Source organism: Camelus bactrianus, chromosome 10 (assembly GCF_048773025.1).
Source record: "Camelus bactrianus isolate YW-2024 breed Bactrian camel chromosome 10, ASM4877302v1, whole genome shotgun sequence".
NCBI classification, from domain to species: Eukaryota; Metazoa; Chordata; class Mammalia; order Artiodactyla; family Camelidae; genus Camelus; species Camelus bactrianus.
Genome location: NC_133548.1, coordinates 67547663 through 67561834, shown reverse-complemented (window position 1 = coordinate 67561834; position 14172 = coordinate 67547663). Strand labels below are relative to the sequence as shown.

The window sequence follows — 14172 nt, the reverse complement described above, 5'->3', positions numbered from 1 at the left end:
ATAGCATAGTGACTCAGTATTTTTGCAGATTATACTCACTAATACCTCTTAATTTTTCACATTTCAGGTGGCTGACCATTTTAATCAGGCCATGCAACTTACCATCGTTACGCAGAGTGAGTGGTGTTGGAGGACTAAGTACTCGAGCATTCGTCACTGTGTTTTTCACCAGACAAATATAGCTGCCAACATCTGATGTTTGGACTTTAGAAATATAAAGGTTGCCTGTCTCCTGGGAAATGAACCGCCGGCTGTCTTCCACCACAAAGGAAGGGAACTCATTAAATACCCAGCTATAGACGATCTCTGAAAATACACAAAATTCAATTGTTGAAAGACATAGATTATTTTACTAACAGTTAAGCTCAAACAACAAAGCCTTTACTAAGTGTTAGAAATATTGCAAGATCATACATATTTGATCCAGATATCTATATAATTTTGTATTTTCTGTTTAAGTACTGTTGCTCTTAATGATTACAGGAAGATCTGAAATATTACTTAAGGAAACTTAGCTTTTATTCATTCATCCATCCATTTGTTCATTCATTCAATTCCAATGTGTGTTGAATGTGTATTAGATGATTGGCACCATGATAGCAATGAAATTAAAAAGACAAGAGAGACAGTTCCCCATTCTCAAAGATCAGTCTAATGGGAGAGATTTACCCAAACCTATGAAACCATGTTGAATAAGGAAATGGAGATGTATACCCTGTTGTGAAGAAGACAGAGGGGAAGGGTTCTTAAGCAATCATGTCGATCAGCAAAAACTTCTTTGGCTTAGAGACACCTGAGCTACATTCATTTACTCATTTGTTCAACAAATATTAGTTGAGGGTCATGATAGGCCAGAAATGGCCTAAGTGAAAAAAAAAAAAGTCAGTGTTCTCATGGAACTGTCATTACAGTGGAAAGAACAAGAATGCACAAACAGGTAAGTGTTTGTCCGGAGGTAGTAAGTACTGTGAAGAACCAAAGCATGTAAAGAATGCGAGAGCCCAGCAGGGGTGAGAAGGACGTGTGAATCTGTACTTTAAAACTCTCTCTAACTGCTGGGGAGGGACAAGACAGTCTGAGGACAAAGCAGGGACCAGGGGAAGGGGAAGCAGGAGGAATGATGTCTACTAGCCTAAGAGACTATTTTCAAAATCGCCATGAAATATAAATGATTTGCACTAGAACAGTAGTTAGTGGTGAAGTGGTGAGAAGTGACTGGCTTAGTGCAAACGTGATAGTAGAGTTGACCGGAATTGCTGAGGGGTTGGTTATGAAATGCAAGAAGGGAACAATGAAGAATAAAGGAGTCAGGTTTTGGGCCTGAGTAACTGAGCAACTAGAAGAATATATTTGCCTTTACTGGGATGGGAAGACTAGAGAAAGGCCAGTTCATTGGAGATACAGGTGGAGTAAAACCAGGAGCTTAATTCATACAGAATAAATTGGACATGCTATCTGGTAATCAATTAGGGAAATTGAGAAGGTAGTCGTACATTCAAATATGGAGACCAAGGGAGACATCTGTGTTGGTGTTAGAAATTTAGGAGCCTTAAAAGATCAGTTGGGGCTAGTCATCTGAATAATATAAAGGGTGCTGAAGTGGTTCCAGTCAGAGGAGACAAATGAGGAATGCTATGCAGAAGGAACTGGATGATATGAATAGGTCACCAGGCTTTTGTGTTACTGGAGTAAAAATTGCAAGAAAGGGAGTAGGAAGAGAAGAGTTTGGAGAGACTGGTGATAAACCCAAGTTGCTACCCACAGGTTAACATGGTGTGTGTGTTGTGTTAAGGAGCCTGTGCTCCATCCTGGGTGTTTTCCAGCAGAGGGCTGACATAAGTATGTACGTTAGTAGATTATTCTGGTGATTCTGCAAAGGTCAGATTTAAGTAAGCACAAGATTTCAGGAGGGAACAATAGGACAATATTGCACAATGCAAAAAGAGCTGAAGAAATCCAAATCAGAGCCATAATCATAACAACGAGAACAAGGATATTGGTCAAAGAAATATATAGGAAGTAAGACAATGAAGGAACCAACAGTCCAGGAACATTTTCCTATCTCCCTTGAATGATGGGGAAGAGGATGGCACCTGAAATTCAGGATGAAAATAAATTGAGTTCAAACTGGTTTAAGGAGCATGATCACTGGTTCACTTTCAGGACATTTTGAGTTTGAGGCAAATCCAGGTAAATAGTTCCAGCAGTTGGTAAATATGTGTTTGAGGTCCATGAAAGGAAATCTGTGGTGAAAGTTAAATTTGGTAGTTATCAGTATATTGGAGTAACTGAATCACGTACATAAATGAAAATACACATGGTGAGAAGACAGGTCTCTGGAAAGCATAAGCATCTAAATAAAAGGTAAGAAAATGTTCGAAAGGTGAGAGAGAAAACTGTTGGAAAGATTCAAGGGGAATAAATGAAATGCAGCGTCACAGATACCGTAACAATTTCAAGAAGGTTACATAATGCCAAATAAGGCAAAAGGCCTTACTGGGAATATTTATAAATGTAATAAAAGGAAATGTTACTTAAGATTGACCTTTGGGATATCACTGAATGGCAACTTCAATAGATGAGTGAAAATCAAAACCGATTGCAACTGAGTTAATTGTTAAAATCTCAATAGGCATTAGGGTTACCATGCTGTGGTTGAAACAGCAGATTCCAAGGTCCCCTTTCCTCAGAGTTATTTGTTTAGGAACACAAGTTGCTTGAATTTTTAAAAAGCTCAAACGTGATTCTAACCTACAGTGAGGCTTGGAAGCCCTGTTCTATGCCTTTCTTCTCTTTTTCTCTTTCTTCCTTCCTCCCTCCCTCCATTCATCCCCTCCCCCCTTCTCTCTTTCTCTCTCTTTCTTTTTTTCCATCTACCTATCTACCTGCCTACCTATCACGGTAGTTAAAAGTATATTTATCACCCTGGCCCTGCACTGTTTCCAATGGGGAACCTGGTGTTCAGTCAGCTTTTTTGGATACTTAAGCAGGGATGAAAGATTATTCATCTATACTGAAAGTCAATGTAACTAATTTAAAACCTTTATATATGGATCAATTAACTTGAAACAGAACCCTCCTCCATCTACTACTATGACTATTTAATTTTTTTATCTTAACTGAATTCACATCCAACATATTGTGTCCAGTAAAAGTAAATTGATAGTATTAGTTAATTGGATTTTCATGAATATATGTTTCAGAAAGATGGTGCCATAGGCTGTCTAGTGAGAAGGATCAGAAACACTTTCACAGAGATTATCTTAGGCAGGGGTATCCTACATAATCAATTGATGAACATTAAAAATGGCATTTCTTCTATCCAGAAATCCCCCTTCCCCACCACATTTTCTTCATTTAATTCAGTTCGCTGGGACTTCCAGAGTCTGCGTAGCTTCCTGACGTGGCTGCTCATGATGGTTTAAGTTGAACAAGTATTTAACTATTTGCGGTTCAGTTTTCTCATTCAAAAACGGAAACAGAATTATATTACTTCGTAAGTTTTCAAATAAGACAATATAACCAAGAATTTAATTCAAAATGAATATTTATAACATATGAAAATAAATATTATAATACATATAAATAAAAGATAAAGATAAAAATATAAAAATAAAAATAACATTTCTGTTATCCCCAGCCCCCCAAAATTATTAGGTGAGGAGCTCCTTCTACATGTTCCATTTAAATATAAGAAAAACAATAAAGAGTAGAGATCTAAAAGAATTATGAGTGCTTAAATACTATTTGATCTGTTTTCCATAGAAAACTTCAATGATGAGTTGAGTGTTGATTCTAAGCAAGACTTAGCCGATATTTACTACTTCTGAGGCATATGTTTGAGTTCTAGTAGCTGCCTGAGAATTTTGAAATGTTATATTACACTGGCTTATAATTACAGCACACATAAACAATGTCAAAAACTTACAACTCTTTTAACAAAAGGTTTTCCAGAGGGAACTTTCTTATAGCTACAGTTACTCTCTTGGTAGTCCTTAGTCCACTTGATATTTCCTTAAGAAGTTATTAATAATATCCATGCAGCTTTACTCAAAGAAGACCCACAGAGCACAGTTGAAATACTTCTTCATTCTCCTCCCACACTGCTCTACTAGACACTAAATTCAAGGACTTCCCAAATTAAAAATATGAGTTCTTCTAATTATTATATTGAGAGTTTCATTTGTTGCTCACGCATCACTCACAGACATTGTGATATTTTTGCAGTTTACTTTAGTTTGCTGAGGTTATCTCAATTTTTGATTTGTAGTACTAGAAATTTTGGGGAAAAGAACACAGTGAACAATTAAATGAAGACTATCATTAATTGAAATATTATTTTTGTTGTCTGGATAGTATTTGTTGAATCAATGTTTCATAAAACATTTCTAGAATAGGAAAATAAGATTTACACAAAAATGGCATTTTCTCAAATTTTACAGGTAAATGTGTATTTGGGGTTCAAGAATGCTTAGTTTTTAGAATAAGTTTTCAGTTTTACACAGCAAAGCATTTCATTATACTAAGAAAGCTAAAAAGTAGAAATGGCAAACAATAGAAAAGCTGACACTGTGAGTCTGGATTGGATTTTCTGCCTCTGCCAAAAAATGAATATACTGAACTGGGCTAAATCTCTTTTAAAAATCACTGCTTACTTTCTCCTATATGTTTTTTTCATTCTCTAAGAGTGATTATTTAAAATTCTTTTCAAACTTTACTATCACAAAAAACAAGCATTAACTAGATTTTCAGTATGTCAGATTCTGAAGATTATAAAATGATTCAGGAAGGTAGCAAACCACGGTTGGCTTTGGGGTCATAGTCTTTAGTCTCATATACCACTTTGCTTCATATCAATTTTGCTTGGCCCTTAAAATATTTTAATATAAACTGATATATTAAGCATTAAGTTTTTAATGGTATTATTCATTTCAGAAGCATATTGAGACTAGCTGGTCAGGTGTGATTTTCCCACTCTCCTAAGTTTCTTTTTTAACGGTATGTTTAGCCAAGACAATTAAAAATGTTTTAGAAGTTCCTGATAAAATTCTTCAGTGAGTACTTGTTATTTTAGCAGACCATGGTGACTTTTTGAGATATCCTGTGCATCCCAGGTTGTGAGAGTCTTTCTCAAAAACACTTTTGTGTTAGTTTTTATCAAAAGCCCCACTTGGGACATATCTGCTTAGGATCCATTTTTGTGTTAAATTTCTCTAGTACATTTTTTATACTACGTGGTAATATACATTTGGCCTACAAACCCATGTACAGGGTGGGCTTGAAGTTTTGGTTTCTTATCAGAGATTTTTTATCTTTCTCCCTGGGTCAGTGATTGCTGCTCACTAAGGGCATAGCCCATGAAGGGCCTGGATTGGTGCCCTCTTCCCAAGACTCAAAGACTTGTCCTTTATACCAGCGTGAATGTTCATCTTCAAGTCCCTAGACGTTAGGGTCTGTTTACATGACATACAAGCAATCTACCTTTCTGCCAAGATTTCCTCAGGACTAACACTGTTCCTAGACTTCAGTTAGGCTTTCAGTCCTGGACTTTAGTTCTTGTTTGTTTCTGATACCTGAGATATTTTTTTCTTTCCTGTGAGCTTATTGTATACTGAGCTTTATTTTACTTATCATTCCTAAATTTGGGGGAAGTTTCTAGGTTGTTTCTGTCTGTCTGTTGTCTTCTGTAAATGTCTGGGTTTTGTGGCTTTATGCACTGCAGATTTGCTGTAATTAATTGATTCAGTGTCACAAAACAGACTATCTTCCCTTTGCTACCCTGACAAATAAGATGATTACTTAAATGATATATTTCCACATCTACAGGGTATAAAAACAGAGGTACTCATATGGCCAATGATGTTCACTTCTCAAAACTGCAGTGCCACTGATTTTTTTAAAAAGTGTGAGAAAAGGGAAGGACACTACATACTGAACTCTCTGAAGTCCTTGAAAACGATTTCAATGTGTAATATGCAATTAATTTCAACAGTCTTTAATATAACTACAAATAAGAAAATAACAAAATAACCATTCTCCTTGCTAATAATGTGTGTACACATCAGAAGCTTTGGGTCAAAAGATCTGGAGAGAACACAACAGATACAGCAATCGATTTGTTCACTTCCCAATTAATAATGTAACTCTCCTAGGGAGCTTAGTTTCTTTATCTCTGTCAGCTATAAAAAGAAAGACCTAAAACTCAGAAGGGCCTCTATTTTTATTATATGCTCAATTATGGTTTATAGTAAAATTCTCAGTTGATGGACTGTATTTATTAAAATCCCTGGTCTTATCTTTTTCTGGTTATTCTTGTAATATGAGATTTAATATTGTATCTGTCAAATAACTATAATTATAATTTGCTCTTTATTGTACAAGCATAACTTTTTATTTTGTTTAATAGTTTGTTTTGTACTCATAGTTTGATATATTTTTGCACTGGTTTTTACTGGGTGCTGTTTAGTAGAGTGTATGTCATAAGCATTTTAATGTTTACTAATTTACTTGTAATAGTTTTTGTTTCTACAATTGCATTATCTGTTATGACTCCTTTACCTCCTGTTTTGATGAATTAATTGATATGAAGATACTTGAAGAGTAGAAATTAGTAAGTTACTGGCCGAAACAGTACAGCTTTAAAAATGGGCACTGAGACAACTTTGTTTATAGAAAGTTTTTAGGTGATGCTAGTTACCATTTTGAGTTTTGGAATTAATGACATTATGGAGGAAATTATAGAGAATTGTCCCATAAATAGCCATTACTACTGAGTATAAGGGAATACAACCTGAAATTAGAAGGCAGGATTTTTTTTTTTACATTGTTGATTTATACCTTCATTGTGATAGAAAGCAGCCAAATCAAGTACTTGTGGCAGGGTAGAGAGATAAATCTACTTTCTTCACCACTATACCTTTAGGATGTCTGGTATGTAGTTGCTCAATAAATGTTTGATGAATAAATGAATAGTTAAAATTTAAAAATCTATATATGTATTTTTATAAATCATTCTAAATGTTAAGAATAAGAGCAGATTTCTTTTTTACATTTTTAAACTTCTCATTGCAAATTTTCTAAGATCTGTGCAGATTTATTTTGGCTCTGAGAATATGAATCAAAGCTTATGTTTGCAGTTGAACTAAAAACAGACACTGAAAAATAATGTAGGTAGTTTGAAGAGTCTGGAACGTACTGTCAATGACTAAAAGAGAAAGGGTCATGTGTACAAATTTACTATGAAGTATTCTCATGATTTAGTCTACTATATAAATAAGACAGAGGTTGAAGGGGCATTAAATTTTAAGGTGGTCCAACCTCCCTCTCTGGTTAACAGCCTCCATGGGTGGTCCGTCGTTTCGCTTCTGCTTGAACATGTCACTGACCCTGTTGAGGTAGCTGACTTGGCAGATCAAGTTATTAAGTGGATCATATATAAATATTATTTCGGCTGCTAGTTTTAGGATGGAGACTGAGATCAAAACCACTGGCAGTATCAACAAGTAAGTAGTGATATCTATTTATATGCAAAGCAGTGTTTAAGGTATTAACTTGAAGTCACACACTTCACACATTTCCCCGCTTAGTTCTCCCAGGCACATACATACACAGAGGTTAGAAGGTAATATTTTGAGTGAATAAGTCCATGGACTTTGGAATCACAAAGACCAGAGTTCCAGAGACGGCTGCGTGATCTACCAACTATGTACCTTGGGGCAGACTATTTAACTTAGTCTTCTCATCCATAAAATGCAGTAAAGAGAGGAAATTGTAGGTTAAACATATAAGGTTAGTACTACAGAACCAGACGTAGTTACCATCGTCATAGTCGTCTTCAGCATCACACATCTGAGGCTCAAACGGGTGAAACATGGAAAATGACAACTCATAAGTGTCAGGGGAAAAATTCCAATTTGTCTGACTCACTCTAAGCTGTATTTTTTAAGTATATTATACTTTTTAAATTATTATATTCTAATCTTGCTGAACCTCAATTTCAATAGCCATAAAATGGGACAGTCATATCTATGATATGATTGTATTGAAGATTACATAAGCCACTTAGATGAGACTGTTCAAAATGCAGAAACTGCTCAGTAAGGGTAGCGATTGGCTCAGGACAACGACCTAGTATAATGTATTAATTTTTGGTGCAATGCAGATTCAACTTCAACCTTATACAATTTCTAAAAGTGTCAAAAATTTCACCTATAAAACAGACAGAGGCAAGGATTCTGAGAGTAACAACAGAATAAAACTGTCTAACTGACACTTGCTTAGCTCAGAGAGAGCAAAGATATTTTTAATGATGTCGTGAAGAATGCAAGAGAGAACATTTGTCCTATGTTTTAAAAATTGAATTACCTTAATACAAAGGCAAGCTGTATTATTACATTAAATTTCAGTTATCTTGGTTTTACAAAACAAAGTACTAATTCTTCTTTTTATAAGTTTTTGAGACATGTATTTTCATTCTGTTTGTTACCTAGAGTCAGAAACAAGAGCTCTGCTTAAAAATTATAATATGTCACCAAGACAAAATAAAATTTTATGTGCATATAATTCAAAACACCTTTAGCAAAATATAAGATAAAGAAAAGAATATTTATAATAGAAAGAGTAGTAAACTGGCATTCTCTCATGATCCACAACTCAAACGACTTTGGGTGAGTGAATTCCAAGTTCCAGAGTTCAGGTGATTATACCAACTGGATGACAGTAGGTTTTTTTGTTTTCTCTGTGGAATACTTTGCACTATAGAGGTCTTTTTTTTTCTTTTTTTTTTTTCAATCCCAGCAGCCCTTGTGTCTAGATATAAAGGTCATTGCTAACTCTTTTCAAAATGTGACCTAAAATTCTTGCTTCACTAAAGGGTTTTAAAATTATTTTTATTGAACTGCAAACTCCATCAGGTCAGAGACCAGCATTTACTCAACAGGGTGTGATAATTTGTAGCACAAGTTCAACTGAGGCTTTGAACTTGGCCTTAAAAAGCATTCACTCTACGCTTCCAACAGTTCATTGTTACAGCCCGGAGATTGCAGCCCTTGATTACAAACAGAATATATGTGTCCTAGGACCTTGCCAAGAAATATGACCTTGCTGTGCTTATCAAAATTATGAAGAGCTTAGCTGAAAGAAAAGATGCCTGGAGAATAACCGGAAGACTGTCTAGTTCATCCATTAGATATGCCCGAGGTAATCTAAAAGTTCATCCTCATCAAATCAGGACATCAGACAGTTTCACGATAACAACAGTATCAGTGAACATTTATGGTCTCAGATCAGTTTCCTAGAAATGAAGTCTGAGTAGGGGATTCCTTCGAATGTGATTTATTGATAGACTGTTCCCAGGAGAAGGAATTAAGAGAAGCAGGATTGAGTAAGGGTGAAAAAAAGCTAAGCAAAGACATGGTCCCTGCCAGAGATTAGTTTTAAGATTAATCCCACTTAGGGTTGTGGAATACAAATTTCACTGTAGACTTGGTGAGTGAGTCAACAGAAGGTAAAGAGAATCAGTCTTTTAAACTCTCCTCCCCAGCATCAGTAGGTTATTGGCTGCCAGCTGGGGAAGTGAGGTGCAATGAGGGCAGGGACCACAATTTCCTAGGTAAGGGCAATTCTTGGGAAAAGGCACAGCTGCCAGATGGATGCCTTAACTAGATAAGAGAGATCTGGACGTGGCACCAGTACAGTAGGATCTAGTAAACCTCCATAGCACTTAGTGTGTTCCAGACAGTGCGTTCTAGGTATATCAATTTATTAAATCCTCACAGGGATAAGTAACCCCACTTTATGAATAAGGGAACTAAGATACAACGATCAAAAACTTGACCAAGAAATCTTACTGAGCACAGATCTTCATATGAAAAAAGAAAAACATTAATAGTTGTTTCAAGTATTTATTCGAAAGTTATGTATGTTGTGGGGTCTAATTTTGTCAGTTAAAACTTTGACGCTTCAAATAGCAAGTAATCAGAGCAGTGTCTAAGCCCCACTCACTGGACAATAGCAGTTTGCCAGATATTCCTATTAACCACTGAGTCATGATCTAATTAAACTGTGGTCACAGAGCCTTAGCTGTAAAGTGTTAAGGATGTGTCCTGCTAGCATAGAAACCTACCATAAAATGCAGGTGTTCATAGGGATAAAAGCAGTATGACTGCACGGTTGCCAACATGGATACTTATTCCTGCCCTCCTCTTACATTAGGACTTAGAGTTTTCCAAATATTTAACAACAACAACCAAAAATCCATACATGAATAATCCAATATTCCCTGGAACCAACAGGAGTCCACAAGATGGCAGTGCCTGATGAGTAGAAAGCATTATTTTTGGGCAATATTCCAAAGGGAAGAAAATGGAAATCTTGGATAGTATAATACAGTTTACTAATTTTTCCATGTTTTATTTGTAAGATGTCTTTTATCCAAAATGTATTTGTCATTTGTATATAAATAAAATAAATAAAATTTAATTTAACTCTATGCATTGAAAACAAAAGAAAACTCATATGGTTCAAAACACTCAACATTTTTCAAAAAACTCAAAACATTCAAAATATTCAAAACACTCAACATTTTTTACTGACAGTGAATTTTTAAGAGATATTTTTACTTCTTTTAATTTCATGCTATGCAAATTTTATGTTGTAAATTTGAAGATTTATAGTAGGATAAACATCAGCAGAAACAAATATGAGTTTAATAAATTATTCCTCAAAATCCTTTAGAGTTGTGACTTGCCTAAGTTTTGCATGTTAAGTGTGGAACTTTGGTGTCTTTGGGTTACATTTATCATATAGGTGCAGTAGAGAATCTTTAGATACGATTAATTATTATAACGAGATTCTCTGCTGCTCAACTTCTTCCACTCAATATAATTTTTCATAAACGTTCTTTGTGCTTTTACGGCTTAACTAATGTTCATTAATCCTTCATGCAAATCTTTAATGAAGGTAATTTATTTGTCACATTGCCATGCATCGTATAGAAATAGTCGATATTGTCTATTTATCAAGAGGCTCTGAAATGTTTTATTTTCTGCTCCAAGGATTTGTCCCTATGGTTCACCTGCTTCAGAAAGAAACTCCTAGTCATAAAATACATATTTATATCTGTTGGTACATAATTACTGTAATAAATCTTCAAATTCCTATTCATATAAATTCACATAGCATAAAACTTTGGCTGGAACTTTTTTTAGTTGATTTCTTTGAAAAAATAGAAAAGTTGGTATGAGTTATACTAATAATATAAATGGTATAAGAACTATTTAGAATTTGCTTTTTTCCTAATTCCATAAGGGATTTTTCTACAAAAATCAGATGGGTTTTGATTTTTTATAATTGTGTTTGTATGTTTCCTTCAAATTTTAATCTCCTCAAATTGTTATCAAAATATATTTGTGAACTGGACATTATGGTAAAGTCCAGTAATTATTAATAATGATTTTTTAGCAATTAAAGTACATATTAAGAAATAAGAAATACGCCTTTAAAATGGATATATTTACAGTAATTAAGAGTGGCCATTATTTTGAGCCTAAGATTCATGTGAAATATGAGCTTCAGATATTCAGAGATATGTGGCATGTATATACTATGAAAACAGAAGGTTTGAATGGAAAAAACATTTTTATTCTCCCCGAGTCAATTTTTGAAAACTATTTCCCATTGTTCATTTTTGTATTTGCCCGTAAGTTTTCCATACTTCAGCTTTTTAAGCTGGCTATTCTTTGGTCAGTTCCTGTAACTCTTTAATTTGTAACACTTTTTATAATTTCTGGATAAAGAATGAATTTGCTTCTCAAAAACTAAACTTACTCAGACTTCTCTGGTGAGTATCAATTACTTAGATGTGTTCTGAGTAGTCACTACAAGTGTGAGCTCTGTGTACTTTTCCTCATGAGTCTCTGTTCCTAGTTTGCTGGTTAATGAATGTTTCTGGTGATTGTCTCACGCTTTTTCTAAAACCACAAAACTACTAGGAACTACAGTATCTAAAATAAAAACACTATAATTTTCTTGGAAGCCAGGAGGGTTAAACAGTATAGTTTTAGAAACAGGAAAACTGTATGTCTGTAACGGATTACTGCAAATTTCAAACAAACCAGTTGTTAGATGGATAAATTTACTCAGAAACCACTGATTCAGGAGCTGAACACTAAAGGTGAGACCGAGGGAGTCTGACACAGGGATCACCTAACGAAAACAACTGCACAGAAACTGCTTAAATGAAAATCAGGAAATATAAGGATACATCATATCAGAGAATAAGCAGGAAGATTTATTTATATATATATTAATAAATGTTAGTACTTATCTCTTATTCTAGGTGGAAGAAAATGCTTAAAACACCAGTGATACTAGCATGAATCCTATCACAGTAGAGTGAATGAGATGCGTACTAAGTACCCAGCTTCCTATTTCAGTCGGGAACTTTGTGCCAAGAACTGAGCCACGTGGAACTCAACTTGGTGAGCACGTGTATAGGTGTAAGGAAACGTGGCATCATGGACAAAATTATGGACTTTATACCAATGCAAAGAATGTGTTTGAATCTTTGCACCTAGCAGCTATGCAGTCCTCAGTGAATTACCTGACTTCTTTGGCTCTGTTTGTTCATCTGTAAAATAATCAAAGCAACACCTTGCTCTTAGGATTTGGGGGAAAAGTTTTAAAATAAGCATAATTTTAAGACTATATTAAGTGTTCATAAGTTATCGTTATTATCTAAAACGCTAACACACACAGACACACACACACACATATATATGCATGTATATATTTATTGCTATATTTACCATCTTGGCCAAATCAATCTAGCAGTCACTGAAAACCTCATAAAACATTGTCGCTTACTTAAAAATGCATGTATGCATAAAAGAGGGGTTTGACTTTGCATGTCACTAACATACCCATACACTCTTCTTATTCCAATTTGTCATGCAATGACATAGAGATTACGCAGAATTAAAATATCTGTACATTTTATGCTATATGTTGCTCCATAATATTCCCATCTAATATCAAGTTGGAACTTAGGAGTACTTTATTCATGTCACATGCCTACCAGTAGACCTTAAGTAAGTCTCTTGCGTGAGATTTTTTTTCATGGATTATAAATCTACTATAGTCTGGTCCGCTTTAAACCTCAACACATCTCTTTCTTAAACCATCCAATATTATCTTCCACTCTTCACAATCATCAGTGCTTCATCTTAGATAGAGTGCTTCTCAAATCAATATGTGTCTTATAACTTACTTCCCTGGAGTAGAATGCATTCTTTCTTTCCTTCTGCCCAGACACATGCCTAGACTCAAGCCAAGTGCAGGAGCTATTTTATGGAAGGAGGCATCAGGAGTTCTTTGAACTCTTCCTTCCTGAAATACCATGGCTATATCATTCACTTGTGCCCTGATCTGCTTGGAATAGTGACAATTTACACCATTTTCCTCAGCAAGATTATTAGTAGTCTCCCCTTTCACCCTCAAAAATGTTCTAATTTGGATTATTAAATAAATGATGTGGCCTCCCAACTCCCTGCTCATCATCCACACAACAAACTCCTCTTGGACTGGTACTGACTGTGCTTTCTTATTGTTCTCTGTTCTATGTGTATATATCATCTTCCCTATCGGATTATATACTCATCATAGAGCAGGAGCTGGGTCATGTGCTTATTGAACAAATGTAGAGTCAGATTTTAAAAATACAATTATATAAATTAATTTACATTTAGATACTTGAAAAAGAATGTCATATTGCCACTAAATACAGCTGGGATATCCTGAGTTGCACCTAAGTATTCTTGCATATCATTGCTCCAATTGTCTAAAATAGTGTCCAACACACTTTAGGGTCTAGGGAGCTGTTTATGAATCCCTTTCTGATGACAAATGCAGTATTTTGTTGTTTCATCATTAGCAAAATAAGGAGTTTTCTTAGTTTTACAAATCCTATAAGGCCCTACGTGATTTTACATCTGGATATCTCTTTAACTGTAACACTGTCTTTTCTTTCTTCAATTCACTCGAGCCACACTGGCTTTCTTGCTGTTAATTTTCAATGAAGATATGCACTTTAATTTTTACCTTAGCTTGAAACATTCTTTCTCCAGATACTTGTGTGGGTCACTACTTAACTTCTTTCAGGTCTCTGTTCAAATG

At 34.9% G+C, this 14172-nt stretch overlaps 1 protein-coding gene across 1 annotated transcript in view; it reads right to left on the bottom strand.

Annotated features, from left to right (window-relative positions):
• CNTN5 (contactin 5) overlaps positions 1-14172 on the bottom strand; it is a 1016845-nt gene that overhangs the window by 300812 nt on the left and 701861 nt on the right. Inside the window, exon 8 of the mRNA XM_074372920.1 lies at positions 103-306. Coding sequence (XP_074229021.1) covers positions 103-306 — 204 coding nt within the window. The remainder of the gene's footprint in view (positions 1-102; positions 307-14172) is intronic.